The sequence below is a fragment of the Protopterus annectens genome, chromosome 2.part2 (genome assembly GCF_019279795.1).
Source record: "Protopterus annectens isolate FY-2018-M chromosome 2.part2, PAN1.0, whole genome shotgun sequence".
Classification (NCBI taxonomy): Eukaryota; Metazoa; Chordata; order Ceratodontiformes; family Protopteridae; genus Protopterus; species Protopterus annectens.
The window spans coordinates 87,167,808-87,184,246 of record NC_056730.1 but is presented as its reverse complement, the minus strand read 5'-3'; the positions used below and the strand labels follow the sequence as shown (position 1 = coordinate 87,184,246).

At 43.1% G+C, this 16,439-nt stretch overlaps 1 protein-coding gene across 1 annotated transcript in view; it reads left to right on the top strand.

Annotated features, from left to right (window-relative positions):
• LRRC1 (leucine rich repeat containing 1) overlaps nt 1-16,439 on the top strand; it is a 990,271-nt gene that overhangs the window by 208,290 nt on the left and 765,542 nt on the right. Inside the window, exon 3 of the mRNA XM_044063772.1 lies at nt 10,257-10,346. Within this exon, the coding sequence (XP_043919707.1) occupies nt 10,257-10,346 (90 nt within the window). The remainder of the gene's footprint in view (nt 1-10,256; nt 10,347-16,439) is intronic.

Sequence of the window (16,439 nt, the reverse complement as noted above, 5' to 3'; positions counted from 1 at the left end):
CCATTCAGACCTGGTCCTTATTCCATCTGTAAGTTTCTTTCTTCCTTTTGGAAGTATTTTATGCTTGGTGCTATTGCCCTTTGTCATCAAACGAGATCTGGGTACTTACCGCCTTGCATCATGGGATATGGGGCTGCCTCGAGCTGGTAAAAGTGACTCTCGAGCTTAGCAAGTGCCGAGTCGGAGCCGAGGATCGGCTCCGAACCCATCAAGCAAGAAAGAAGGCGAGAGAAGACAACTAACATGGAACGTTATGGTAGGTACATAACTTCTTATTCTGCCTTGTCCAGAGGGGGGAAGTCAACTCAGTTTTAGCTATGGATAGTGTGTTTTTATGAAGTAGAGCAATGCCTCCACCTTTCTTCATTGGTCTATCTTGCCAAAGGATACTGTATCCAGGTGGTAGTATCTCTGTATCCTTTTTATCAAGTCAACTTCAGCATCCAAGACAAAGACTAAAACAGCTTTAAAGACAAGGAAACAAGTACAGCATTTTCCAGGACAGACTTCCATGCCTAAGAAACATATGCTCAAAATGGCCGAAGACCTAATTACTTTGATCAGGGGTTCCCATCCCCCTCCTGATAAGAGGCCTAGGCAAGACACTGAATATGATTCCTCTGATCAGGTTTCCATTTCCTCTGACTCCTCTTCAGAACAGGGATACTCTATTCCTCCTTATGAGGATTTTGATGCTGAAGAATCTATTCCTTCAGCTTCTCCTCCTGAGGATTATTCCTTTGGGGAAACCCTGCATAGCATGAGGGAGCATTTCCAATGGGAGAGCCAAGATTACTCAGAATCTAAAAAAGGCTCAGAGATGACCTTTTGCTATTCCACCTGTTCTAGACATTGTAGATGATGTGTTTTCAGAGTCCAGACGGTCTCCCGACTCTTTACCTCCTGCACCTGTTAAGCCAGACAGGTACTACAGGGTTCTAGATTCTCATAAATTTCTATATAAAAACCCTGCTGCTGACCCAGATACTATATCTCAGGGTCTCAAAGGGGTCAAGGCCTCTACTGCAAAAAACTCTGTCCCTTCAGATAGTGACTCGAGGGCACTGGGCAGATGAGGGAAAAAAGTTTACGCTTCTGCTACCTTGGCTGTAAGGGCTTTAAATTGTCAGTTTCATATGCTTAAATATCAGCAATACTTAATGTCATTACTAAAACAGAAAATGTTGACAAATTCTGAATGTTCTGAGAACAAGGAAATGCAGGATTTGTTGCATGCAGCTGAACAAGTGGGAAAGCATACTTTGCAATGTGGTTTTGATTCACTGGAGACCTCTTGCAGGGCCGCCGTTACAGGTTCTGTCATTAGAAGGTATGCTTGGTTAAAGGAACAGAATTTGCCTGATCATGTTAAAGCAAAATTATTGGATGCTCCATTACAGCATGATACTTTTGTTTGGTGTTAAAGCAGAAGAGGTGTTGAAGAAAATGGAGGATAAAGCTAAATCGATGCAGGCAGTAAAGGATTTCTTGCAGGTACAGCCACCCAGATTTAGCAGGAACTGACCTTCTAAGAATTGGTCCTTTCCAATGTCAGACAGGCCACAAAGAGGCAGATACAGACATCCTAGAGGCAGACAACAGCCCCAGGTCTCATGCAGGCCCAAATAATGGGGTGCTTCTACCTCAAAAAGCGGAGAAGACAAATTACAGCCATATGGAAACAGTCACAATGACTTCCCTCTGCCAATGCCAAGCACTTATCTTTTGGTAGCACCCTTAGGGGGAAAGCTTGCACCTTTTTCACAAAATTGGCACATGATCACCCAGGACAAATTGGTCTTAAATATAGTCTCTCAAGGATACAGGTTCCACTTTCACACTTTTCCAAAGGCAAAAGGTATGTCAGACCTGCCACACAATCAATGGGCAGAGGCACAAAAACAAGTTTCATCTCTTATGAACATGAGGGCTATTCAGCCAGTGCCACAACAAGAGCAGGGACAAGGATTTTACTCAAGACTTTTCTTAGTGCCAAGAAAGGACAAAGCCTGGAGACCAATTCTAGACCTGTCTATTCTAAATACTTTTTTGGACGTTTCAAAATGTTGACTCTGCAGCAGCTTCTGCCCATGCTGGGCAAGAAACCTTGGCTTGTAACTTTGGACCTCAAAGAGGCATACCTGCATGTCTCAATCAGACAATCTTGCAGAAGATGCCTCAGAATTCATAGCTGGCTCAATGCCCTACCAATTCTCTGCACTGCCCTTTGGCTTATCTACTGCACCCAGAGTCTTCACAAAATGCCCGGCACCAGTAATTGCATTTTGTAGACAAAGAGGAATTCAAATATATCCCTACTTGGACAACTGCCTTATTCAACCAGAAACCAAAGACATTCTACTAAAGCATCTGGCGTTTGTAAAAAGATTACTAATTTGCCTAGGGTACACAGTAAACGAAAAGAAATCAAAAGTAGCACCCTCTCAAGAGATAATATTCCTAGGTGCAAGCTTAAATACAACTGCCCAGATGGCTTATCTCACACCAGTCAAAGGCCGCTGACTTCTTACTTCAAAAACAGGCCGCTGACTTCTTACTTCAAAAACATGGCAACAAAGACCCAGTTATCTGCAAGAAAAATTCTGCAGGCTCTGGGCTTCATGGCATCCTGCATTCTGCTAATTCCATATGCAAGACTGCATATGAGGAAACTACAATGGTATCTAAAAAGTGTTTGGACTCAACATTGCCGCAGCCTGGAATCATTAATTTCACTCATTCCCTGCCTGCAACAGGAGTTTTGATGGTGGGCACAGGCCTGTCACCACAACAAGGGACAGCCATTCACTTTACCAACAGCCAGGCAAACACTAAGAACAGATGCATCAGATTATGCCTGGGGGGCCCACATGGCAGGAAAATGTATTCAGGGCACATGGCCTGCAAGCCAAAGGCATCTTCACATCAATCAAAAGGAGATGCTAGCTGTACAAAATGCCCTGACAGCCGTCAAGGACCTACTTCATCCAGGACAGCTGCTGATAAAGACTGACAATACTACAGTCATGTGGTACATAAGCAGGGAGGTACACATTCTTACCCCCTCTGCAGACAAGCCATGATTTTGTGGAACATAGCATTGACGTACCAAATACACCTGCAAGCTCAATTCCTGCCAGGAAAAACAAATGCTCTGGCAGACGAACTAAGCAGAAACCTCATGGATCCTCACGAGTGGAAACTAGATCCACAAATTTTCAACATAACAAGGAAATGAGGATGCCCAGACATGGATCTATTTGCCTCCCCTCACAACTGCCAACTGCAGAGATTCTGCACAAGGACTTATCACAAACAAGCATGGAAAGTGGATGCTTTGTCATTCAGCTGGAACAACCTTACAGTATATTGCCTTTCCTCCACTGCCTCTCCTCCCCAAGGTACTCCTCAAGGTCAGACAAGAGAAGCCACAAATTATACTGATTGCCCCGGATTGGCCACGCCAGCACTGGTACCCAATCCTAAGGAGCTTGTCTCAAGGCCCAGCGTGGACATTTGCCTCAAATTCCTCATTTACTGACCCAACCAACCAATCAGATCCTGCACAGCCAGCTCAGAACCCTAAATCTAGCTGCAAGGCAGACAGTGTAACCATTCCAAATACACCTCTCTCTAAAGCGGTTATGGATGTTATTTTGGAGGCCAGGAGGCCCAGCACCAGAAAATCTTATGCAGAAAAATGGAAGAGATTCTGTGCTTGGAACCAGGCACCAAGGAATTGACACGCTTGTACCAAATATCCCTCAGATTTTACAATACCTAACTGAGATGCTAGACAAAGGCCTATCCTTCTCATCAGCTAAGATCCATACCTCTGCCATTTCAGCTCATTACAATACGGATCCACCTATTTTTTCACATCCATTGCTTAGGCAGTACCTCAGAGGGGCCAAAAACATAAGACCTCCAAGGAGAGCACCAATACCTGCATGGGACCTCAATTTTGTCTTGGAAAAACTCACACTACCTCCTTTTGAGCCAGCCAATGCAGCTGAGATCGAATTTTCATCATGGAAAACAGCTCTGCTCCTAGCAATAACTTCAGCAAGAAGAGGCTCAGAGTTACAGGCATTATGGAAACTTTTATTGTCTTCCATCCGGACAGGGTTTCTCTAAGGACAAACCCAACATTTATGCCTAAGGTAGTGTCCAGTGTGGCTCTTAACCAAACCATTCATTTGCCTACTTTTTACCCAAACCCACAGAATAAAGGGGAGAGACTTCTGCATTCTTTGGACATGCACAGACAGCTATGCTTGTGTTTGGACAAAACTAAAGCTTTCAGAAAGACTGAGCAACTTTTAGTGGCATATGCTGCGGGATCACAAGGAAAGGCTATCTCAAAGCAGACTGTTTCAAACTGGATAGGACACTGCATTCGTTTCTGCTATTCACAATATGGCAAATCAGTGCCTAAGGGCATTAGACCACATTCGACCAGGGCAGCAGCCTTCCTCAGAGGAGTACCAACCAAGGATATTTTGGAAGCTGCAACTTGGACATCAGTGCGCACTTTACTAAGCACTACCACTTACCTCTTTACTCTAAATCCAGTGCAGACTTTGCCACTGCAGTTCTGCAGGGCCTCATAGCCACTCCTAATTCTGTTTAGACCCAGCCACCCAACCTCAACTTTGGGATTCAACCCAAGTGTAATGGCTGCAACAGTGAAACATGATGAACATAGTACAGTTGTGTACCTATCATAAATGTAGATGTTTGAGTGTGTTCACTGTTGCAGTCCAGGTTACCCACCCACCTTCCCCCTTTCTTTGCTGGGACTTATCTGTACTTTTCTATTCTGTACAACCTATGTGGTGTATTTGCTTGTAGATGAAGGCAATGTTTATTTTAGTGCATGCTTTTTATAAGCAATATTTTTATCCTACCCTTTTGGGGGCACCTGACATCTGGGGCAAGAAAAACTGAAGAAAATGGCATCTGCTGCATCTTATGTACCCCTGGTGCACTGACATCAGGGAAGAGGTGACAGCAACCGACGCCGGACCAGGACTTTGGAATTCAGGCCGACTGTGGGTAGCCAGCCAGCAGGATAACCCAAGTGTAATGACATTCAACAGTGAATACACTCGAACATCTACATTTATGGTAGGTACACAACTGTACTTTTTTAGTACTTAATAAATAAGCACCTATCCAAGCATGTCTAAGGGTCAGCTCCCGGTGATTTCTCATGTCTACCTGATGAATCTGGGCATCTTGGGGCAATGCAGCAATTGCCTCGTACACAGACAACCCTCTCCTCCTACACCCAACACTACAACCTGTGAGAGATGCACTTATATAGCCAAATTGGAAGCAAAGCTCTCTTCACCCAAGACTGGACTAGACAGTCAAGAGGAGAAGGTAAACACTTGCACCACACCACACTCCTCACATAGTCCCTCAAAACCTACACCACCAAAACATGCACATAGAAAGACAAAACACACACCTACATTCGCGGAGGCTCTCAATAAAAACCTGCCCAAGCATCAGGGACCCCCAAAGCAGAAACGCAAGCAAACTCCACCCCCAACGCAACCCAAATGACACATAGCCCACAAACTCAGCGTGCCACTCAATCACAGCCCATAAGGCATAACAATGTACACAACACTCTAGTCATAGGTGACTCTATAGTCAGGCACACTGGTGTTCCACCCACCAGGCTAAACAAGGAGAAAGTTACTGTCAGCTGCCTGTCAGGTGCCAGGATCCGCCACATAACGCACGCACTCAGGTCACTCCAGAACAAGTACAAATATGACACTGTCATTGTCCATGTTGGTGTGAATGACCTGAGACGTAACTCCCTGGACTACATGAAAAGAAACATGGAAGAGCTCTCCGATTTTGTAGCTCAGGCAGATATGACCCTAGCCCTGAGTAGCATCCTGCCATCACCCAGAATACCACCACAGTACAAGGACAAAATGATTGACTTCAACAATTAGCTAAGCTTCTGGTGTCATTCTAAGGGGATCCAGTATTTGTCTGCCTGGGACGACATGATCGACAGACCACGATGCTTTGCTAGAGATGGCCTTCACCTGTCGCCCTTGGGATTACGGATACTGGCTAAGGCTCTTGCCACCCTTATAGTGCCTTTTTTTAGGCAAGGTTCAAATGAGAAATTCACCACCGTAACAGGTACAAGCAAACAAAATCTGAGGGCAATGCTACTCAGTGCTAGAAGTCTAAACCTCAAAATGCACTCACTCAAGGCACTCCTTAAAATGGAGAACATCGACATCTGTGCAGTGACAGAGACCTGGTTCAAAGCTCCAGAGAGCAACCCTGCATTTCCAGGCTATAATTCATACCACACCTTTCGGCCATCTAACCCGGAACGAAGCACTAAAGTTGGAGGAGTGCCCATATTCATTAAGGATATCCACACCTCCAGGCTAGTTGCACAGCAATAATGCATCCGAAATCATCCAAGTGCAACTAACTCTGGGGCAAGACACAATCCAAATTGTAGCTTGCTACTGACCCCCCACCATGCCCCAGGATTCCCACTCCTCATTTCTTGATACACTAGAAAGTATTAGGGTACAACTCAACACCCTAATAATGGGCGATTTCAACTACCCCACCATTATCTGGGAAAACTACTCATGTACCAACTCTTTTGCTCAGCATTTTCTGGAATTCATAAATTCCAACGTCTTGGATCAACTTATTCACACCCCCACCAGGGGCAGCAATATCCTAGACCTGGTCATTACCAATGTGGGCAACTGGTGTTCCACACCAGAGGTCAATTCCTAGTTGGTCAGATCCGACCACAAGCTAATCACCCTAGACATCCCCATCCCACCCCCACCCCCAATTAGGGAAACACAGTAAAAAACTTCTCCAAAGCTAACTTCACACTTCTTAAGACAGAAGTGGCAAACTTCATGACACCCATGCAGATGGACAATAGAGGTACAACTGCTGAATCCTACACAAATGCACTTTATAAGCATTTACACTAGTGCATGGATTGTGCTATCCCTAATAGAACCAAGATGCTGTCTTCCAAAAAAAGGAAGCCAATCTGGTGGTCCTCTGCCATAAACAAACTCTACAACAGAAGAAAGAAACTGTTGCAAAAAAGAGTAAAATCCCATGACTGGAGGAACTCCCTGGTCAACCTCAGTACGAAGCTGAGATCCCTCATAAAATTCTCCAAAGCTAGTTATGAAAACAAAATTGTCACTGACTCTATAGACAACAACAAAGCATTCTATAGCTATGTCTAGAATCTCAATGGCAACACTCAGATCTGCTCTGAGTTACAGCACAATGGCACTTAATATACAGAACCAACTGATATTGCCAACATCCTGGCAGATAGGTTCAGTGCTAACTTTACCCCCCTCTCACCCCCTAGAGGGCCCATCTCTATACCGGAAGAATGCAAAGTTCCTGTAATCATGGCTGCACAGGTAAAAAACACACACTCCAAAGCCAAGAACACAGCATCCATGGGACCTATCCCAGGCTGCTTTCTACACGAATTACAGAATGACCTGGCACCATACGTAAGTACCATGTTCAATCATAGCCTCACCTCAGGCTTTGCGCTCACTAAAAGGCACACTGCGACGGTTATCCCACTCCACAAAGGGGGAGCCACGACGGACCCCGGGAACTACCACTCCATTAGCCTGACGAGCCTGGTCTTCAAGGCCATGGAACGTATCATCATGGAACTCCTAAACAAAGACATTGGTAATCTCCAAACTCTGGACCCTACCCAGTTCAGATTTGTAAAAGGCAGATCATGTCTCCTAAACCTTTGAAGCCTTCACCAAAGCCATAGATGAGGGTAAAGTGGTTCACACAGCTTATCTAGATCTCGCCAAGGCTTTCAACACCATCCCCCACTCTGGAATTATAGATAAGCTCACTAAACTAGGTATAAATCCCTATGTCATAAGATGGGTTGCCAACTGGCTCATGGACAGAACCCACACTGTGAAAGTAGCAGACTCCAAATCTGACTTCAGACCAGTGACAAGTGGAGTACCACAGGGTTCAGTCCTGGGTCCTCTCCTGTTTGGTATCTACTTCTCTGAAGTACAGGCTAACACAGAAGGTGTTTGAATACCAAAGTTTGCAGATGACTGCAAACTAGGAGCCATAATCGAAACTCCTAGCGATGTGGACATACTACAAAAGGGCCTCACTAAGATAGATACCTGGTGTCAAAGCCATGGCCTGAAGCTCAATGCCAAAAAGTGTATTGTCATCCCCTTTGGTAAAAACTCTGTACCCATGAACTACCACATAGCTGGTAGTCTACTTAACACTGAAAATGTGATGAGACCTTGGGGGACAGGTGGACAGTAGTCTCTCTTTTGATAATCAGATCGCCACAGTGGTCAGGAAATCCTTCTAAGTGGCTGACCTCATCACAGAAGGTTTCTCATCCAGAAAAAAGAGGTCATTGTTCCCCTCTACTCATCACTAATTAGACCCATTATATAGAGTACAATGCCGTTTTTGGTATGTACCTCACAAGACATCTACAACAACTGGAAAGGCCACAGAAATACCTCACAAAGAGGATTACTGGCCTCAAACAGATGCCCTGCGCAGACGGTCTCAAAAAAACTCCAGCTTTACTCCGTCGCATATCGCCTACTCCGAGGCTGTCTCTGCCTAACATACAAAGCTATGTCAAACCCAAAGCTGTTGGACATGCTTCGCTTAAAGAAATCTCAGTCCCTCAGAGCTACACGCTCTAGGGGACCTAAACCTTGTCACCACAATAAACAGAACAAGCTGGAGGGATAGATTCCTGTCCCAGAGACTTCCCATACTCTTGAACAGACTACCTATATATGTCAAAACAGAGCTCCTCATTAGCGCTCCTCAAGAAAAATCTTGATGATTGGATGGGGAATAGGAAATTCACCCCAGGGATCACTTCTGTGGCTCTGCTCGACAGGGGCACAGGAAAATAATTTTCTTGGGTGGCGAAATCCAGGGTACATTTTTGGCTAGGCTTATATAGGCCTTAGGGCCAATAGCCTAGTAACAACCTATGAACATTTAACAAGAAGAGGACTTTGTGGGCCACTGTAGTGATGCAAATCACAGCTCCTCTCCCACAGTGATTGGGAGTAGGCACTCTAAAGGGCATTCACATGGGTCACATATCTTCTCTCCCAGGAATTGGGGTTAGGCTCCCCAGAAGCTAATATTCATCCTCCCACCCAGGATTTAAGGTTACAATACACCCCCCCCCCCAAAAAAAAAAAAAAAAAAAAAAACCTCTGTCATTACCAAGATGACGACAAGAGCGCAAAGTAGTATTGTGGTTGCCTCACTGATGACTGCCAATCAGACGGGTCTCACCTGTGCTCCAGGTGGAATCCCTCATAGTGGGGGAATGGATGGTCAGCTAGCACTGGGACAAAAAAATCAACTTTGGGATAATAGTTTAGGATTAAAACATTGTGCATATAATATCCTTACATTGTGTTCTATAAAGACAGTGCATCATTGTGACCAAATCCTACAGATAGCCACCATAATCAGTCAGTGAAAGTATTAATTTAGCCATAGTTTGTTCAGGTAGTCTGCAGTACAGCTTTGATTTCTACAGAAAATATTATGTACCTTGTTCCTTTATTTAAACTTTGCCATCTTGGAAGTTATTGTGATAGTCTCTTTGCACTGCAAACATTCATTGTGGTTTGTTAGCAAATGCTTATAGACTGCCAAAGGTGGAGCAAGTATTCTGTTTTTTTTGACAGACTCTGACTTGGATAAGATTATTCAAAGACTGTATTAAAAGACGAGTGTCATAAGCTGGTAGAAGACATTTCAGAAGTCAAGATTCTTATTGCTTTCTTTGTAGTGCAGTGTTCATTGTGTTGGTCTCAGAAGCTGTTGCTGCTCAATATGATTTGCTTTGTTTGCATTTTTAATTTGATTAGATTGCACATCACTGGTGTTTACTTTCAGTGAGTAGATAGATAATAAAAGTACTTCTACCATGCTCTCCTGCAAGTTTCTGTGTCTAAATTGCTTTGAACTGTCTGGCTTGACATCAGTTTATCTTGATCTGTAAAGTGAATATTTTTATCTCATTTGGATTGTGCATATGATATATGGTTTGTCCTTTGTTACAAGGCAAGAGTCCTGAAATTGGGAAAAGTTATTAGTTACTCCCTTTTAAAAGTGTACTGCATACATTAAAACTGATTATGCGTGCTGTTACTTTTCTGTAGGTTGCCAGAAAGCTTTCCTGAACTAAGCAATCTTACACGCCTTTCTCTGAACGACATCTCACTGGAGGCACTTCCTGAAAATATTGGAAAGTATGTAGGCTCATTTTACTAATGTCTTTACTTCACATTATGTTGGTAGAAGTTGCCTGCTGTTGATTTGGTAGTTTATTACTTTAATAGCTCATGAATAATTTTCTGTTTGTATGTAATAGTGTGAGTGTGGGTTTGTGTAATAAACTGCTGACCTGTCAGCAGGTGATGACATTAAAGTTATCTGAACATGTTACCGTCTTGCCTTAAATGCATGAGTCACTTGGCTGTAAATACCCTTCCAACTGCCATTTTGTGAGTATTGGATTAAGAATTTTTAGAATGCTTTTACATTTATTTTAGGAGTTTGATTTTAAGTTAATCAGAACTAGAGTTCTGTGAAGTGTGGTTAGTTTTTATTTCTGGCACAGTAGTGGTAGTTTTAGTTTATGAAAGATTTATGATAGAACAGTTTGAATTCCGCATTATGATGCATCATTTACATTCATAATCTGGATTAATTCAAAAGCTGAATTTACCCTAAACTACATATTCTCTGCTCAGTATATATGATAAAAATGGTTGTGCACATTTCTTGCTCTGTTAAATGTATTTATTTTATTTGGAAATTGTCTTGAAATATCTGCTGTGACAGCAGATCAACATTAACAGTGACATCTAGCATGACTGATTTTAGTAACCTGCGTCTGTCTTATTTGCAGGGCTTCTTAGTTTGCCCTTAAGAGCTGGACTGATCCAGTTCTCTTCATGTCTATTTGATTACTAGTTCCTGCAGACATGCTGCATGTGCTACCTATCATGTAGTGCCTGTAGGGGTAATCAAATCCAGCTGTTCATCCCATAGCCCTTTTGTGCAGGATATTGTTAAGTTTGCAAGCTGGGCACTGCAGTTTGGTGTACAGTTTGACAGCACCACTGTAGACGGTTCCTGCTGTTGGTGAGAAATGGTTCAAAATCTGGATGAGTTTGCTCTTTCTCAGTCTGAATGTTAAGACTGATGCTGTTTTGTATACAGTTTTCTACTTGAAGATCTTATGGGATACAAAGAGTAAGAATCCTCTTGTGATTTTTGTTTTATTAATTTAATGTTGAGGCCTTTCCTTCCAGATGGTTCCATGTCCTCTCCAGGTGGTCCAATGTTGATCTTTCCTGAGCAGACTTTTCTGTCTGTTTCAGCTTTGTCCCATTTTGTGGGCATGAGTATTGGGCTCTTCAGGTCCTATGTCAGTTCCTGTGACATTTACTTAACTCTGTATCATGATGCTGGTGTGGTGTCTAATGCTGGACAAGCCAGAACTGGGTGGGCCACTGAGACCCAGTCTATTTTAGCAGGTCTAGTATTGACTGTTCCAGCATTGGCTGCCATGATGTTGAGGGCTGCAAAGCAGGCGGTGGTGCTGCTTACCTGCTCCATTGTAGGGTTCTGAAGTGTTTTTTTTTTTTCCTCAAGGACCCTTTAATGTTGGGAAGTATCTGCTCTTCAGTAAGCTGGCTCCATGCTGGGTATTTTCATTTTTTTGTCTAGAAGGCATTATACTGATGCTAAGACAAGAAAACTCCCCACATTGATCCTCCAGTGGAATATGAGTATGACAAGAGAGGTCCATTTCTCACCACCTTTGCCTCCAGAACAGCTGCATTTCAAGTTTTTGCAGATGAAAGGATAGCTGGCCCATCTAGAAATTTTCATCTCTGTAGAAGAGGGTACAGTAAGCCTACAGAACATACAAAGCATCCTCCTAAGTGGTTCTGTCCTTTTTAACATTCGCAGAGGTGCTGTAAATGTGCAGTAATTTTAAGGTTTGCAGTTTGGCCCCATGTCTAAACCATGTTTAAAGAAAGCACGTAGGACCTTCAGACCCTTCTTGAATTGTACAGAGAGGTGATCCCTAAGACAGATACGACTGTTGCTCTGGCCTCCTTGAGGAAAAATCTTACTCGGTCTTTTCATCCCCCCGACAAGGATTCAAGGGTTTTTGACAGGTGTATGAAGTTAACTTTTTTGCCCTTGACCCTGTATCACAGTGGTGCTGGATTACTTTACACAGATGCTCTGTTGTCATTAGCATATTTCGGGTAAAATGCTGCCAACTGTTGAAGGCCTACCAGATGGAGAGAAACTCCTTAGGCTTCAGTGTCTTCCATAGTCAGTAACAGTATGTTACATATAGCTTACAATGCCAAAAAGTGAAGTGCATGAGAATTGGCTTTTAGCATAATTACTTGCTGGTACTCGTAACTGTACCTTACCCCTCTTGCTGAGGGCACTAAATTGATGTTTATGTATGTGCCCTTTCAGAGACCTTTGCTGTTTGGATCTGAAACTGACCAACGCTTGCAGGGAGTGAAAGAGGGAAGACCAGTCACTGTAGTGACATTTCATTCTTCCCAGTGGTACTGTTCAAGGTTACATAGGAGCCAGGGAAAGACATTTCTGGCATCCCTAGAAGAGCCCAGAAAGTTTAAACCTGTTGAGTTCCAGCCAGTTGGGTCTTGGGAACATCACTTAGCCAGGAGCCGTAGATTGCAGCCATCTGAAGGACTGTGTGATGTAGTGATCTCAAGGAGGTCCTAGATCCTGTAAAGTATTTAGTCTCTCTCAATTGTATAGGATTTTTCAAAGTGAGGCCACTTTGGGAGATTATCAGATCACATTGCTATCCAGACCAAAATGCTTATTTATTTTTGCTGAACATGCTATCTTGTTAAAATGTACAAGTGAGGAAGGTGGTGTGCAATGTCTTCTCATAATAAGAGCCATTTAGGAGGTCCCAGTTCACCAGACACATCAACGATATTTCAGATTCCTTTTGATATACTGAAAGACTGAGGCCCTTAGGTCTGTTTTGGCCTAGACACCCCCCCCCCAGAACAGTGGTTTCCCTTAGTCAGGACAGAACAAGCAGGGTATGAGGATTGCCTGTGCCCACATGGGTGGGGTAACAGGAAGAATGGAAGAGAGGCCATTCTAGACCTCTTTCTGGCACATAGCTTGGTGACAAACACTTGGTTAAGCAAGAGAACGAGTCACAAGATCACATACAGCATACAACTCTGGTATACTTCCTCCTAGTAAGAATAAGTAATAAGAAAAAAGCAGTGGGGTAGAATTGGAGATTGCAAAGTCATTCCTATTGAAGTAGTTGACCCAGAGCATAAACCACCAGTTGCCATAATTGGCTACAAGCAGTGGTCAGAGAAGTCTGTAAGGTCAACATAGCTGAAGACCTGGAAGTTAACTGGAGAGAAAGCACAAAGGTTCAAGGAATTACTCAGGATTGTAGCACCTTAGGAAGAATAAGAACAACAGAAAATAGGTGTGGGGGGAGGGGTTTGAAGAAGAATGGCATCATCTCAAAACAGCATGTGTGACGACTGTAATACAGATATGCATCTGAGCTAGGTTTAGAAGTAATAGAAAAGAAAAAAAAACCCTGCATATCACTAAGGAGTCCTAGAGGATAAATGAATCAGCACAGAAAAATATATCTGAACGAACCACCACAAAGTTGCTGAAATCCTCTTTAAATAAAAACTTTAAAACCAATAAACATGTGTGATTCCTGTTATAATACACCTACAAAGGAGCAAAAGAAAATGAAGAAGTGCTTTCAGCATGTAGCCGCCTTCAGATCCTAATCCTACTTTCAATTTCCTTGTATTTCAGTATAAAGCACAACCAATCATTTTCGAGTGCAGACCTATTCCTTTCTTTATAGCCAGTCATCTCCTTTCAATAGGGACACCACCCTTTTAGTATTGGTTTCAGCGGAAGCACTGCATTCAAGCCAGGCAGTTGGTCCGCCCTCAGATTAGCTATCCATTTAACTTCAACAATCTCCGTTTTATTTTGAATATCTCCTCCTCTTAGATTCTCTCTTAAAATTTCCAGCACCATAAACTTAAGTGTGGCCCTTATTATCCATAACATGGCTCTCCAAAGCATTAGTCTTAACACAATTCTTCATATCATTCATGTGTCATAAAATCCTTTCCTTAAACATTCTATTTGTTTTTGCCACATAGAAGGCAGCACAGCTCTACAACACATAATACAGTTAGCACACAGAGCTGTGGAAAGAGAAGTGCCAAACAACACAGAAAAGGATTCTACTCCTTCTGGCAGCTTGCTACATATATCAAGTTTCTACTATTACAATTCGCATACTCTTTAAATTAGTAGTGCCTACCAGTCACTGGATGCTGAAAACATTTTGTTTTATTAATAAATTTGCATGCTTTATATCTGTCAAACATAAAGTGCTGCCTTTTTGTTTGTTTATATTCTTATTCTTCCGTGTCCCATCTTTATAACATAGTAATATTTTTAAATGTTTCCTATTTCTAAATGTGAACTTCGGTGTTCCCCCACAATGCGTTTTTAAGTTCTCATCCACTGTTATAACCAGCCAATCATTCCAGACGATTTCACAAATCTGTGCAGTGTCAGTGCTATAGGTTAAAAGACAACGAAGATGTTGATCTTTTTCAGCTGACTCTTGTGTCTTTGTCATCCTGCCTTCAATAACAGGACGTCCTGAATGAAATGGGCATCCTCTATTTCTTCTTATTTCTAACATCTTGTCATTAACTTTCACATCCTTCTCATTATAACCTCTGTCCAGAAAATTCTTCGCAAACTTATGTTGTTCTTGGTCAAAAACGATATCATCAGTACACAACCTTGAAATCTGAAGTAGTTGGATGTTCTTCGCATTTCACTGTTGTAGTCATCACACTTGGGTTATCTGCCTGCAGGTAGCCCTCAGTTGGCCCGAATACCAGAGTCTTGGGATTTCCGAATCTGATGCTGTCGCCTCTTCCATGACGCCAGGTATAAAACATGCAGCTGACGCCATTACATCAGTTTTTCTTGCCACGTGGGAGCCCAAAGCAGAAGCAGTTCACAAGTGCCAGTCATCTGCTACCTGAAATTTTCCTTTTTCGAGTTTCAAACCTGAAGTCTTACAAAGCTAAGTACCCTGTTGGGGATTCTTTTTTCTTGCTCTAACCAATTTCAGAAAAAGTTAATAATTGCCTTGCCTGTGGAAAGCAAATACCTCACCGAGATTTTCATTCTTACTGCATCACCTGTTTAGGCCCAGACCACTATGTCCCTCGCTGTTGGTTTTGTGCTTAACGCCTGAACTATTCGTCGTCGGGCTATTTTTGTCTCTAAATTCTTTCTCTTTCATTCTCCGTATTCTGAAATGGCTTCCATAAGCCATCCGACTACTGATCTTCTGAAAAAATGTAAAGATAAAGACAGACCACATAGGTCTAAAACTGCTGACGCTTCCTTTAAGCTAGTTGCCAGTCCACCGGCACTCAGTGTGGCAATTTCAAAGCCCCTGTTACCTGCTTCTACAGATTTGCAGGCCTTTACTGAGACCCATTCGGAGTCCGGTATGCCGCGAGATGCTTCTTCGACTATGGAACCTGCAGATGTCTCTACCTTGAATGGGTCTGGAGCCGCTGTGCAGGTACCAGCTTCTGAGGGTGTATTCAGACCTTCCGATGTTCTTATTAAACCGACTACTTTGTTAATGACTAAAACTACCAAATTTCTCTGGCCCAGTGTTCGCACTACTCCTAGGAAACCGTGCATTCTCAAGCTCCCATACCACAGAAGCAAATGCTTAGAATGACTGAAGACCTTATTACTTTGAAGCCAACATTCCCCCAATTGATTTTCCTTCTGATTCTACAGACCACAAGTCCAATGACTCTGACCACTGTGATTACCAAGACATACCCTTGTCTGCCTTTGAGGATTCAGATGCAGAGGATTCCATTCCCTCTGCCTCCCCCACAGAGGACTTTTCTTTCGGTGAAACTTTGCATACCCTAAGAGAGCATTTCCGCTGAGAATGCCAGGACTACCCACAGTCCAAAAAGAGACTCTGGGAATTTTTAGACTTGCCTCAGCATAGGCCTCTGGCTATACCCCCTGTCCTGGATATTGTAGACTATGTCTTCATGGAATCCAGTCTTACCCCTGATACTTTACCACCAGCTCCTAGAAAGCCTGACAGGTACTGCAGAGTACCTGACTCTCACAAATTTCTCTCTTAAATTCCCACTGCAGATCCAGAGACAGTTTCCCAGGGACCTAAAGGTATTAAGGCTACT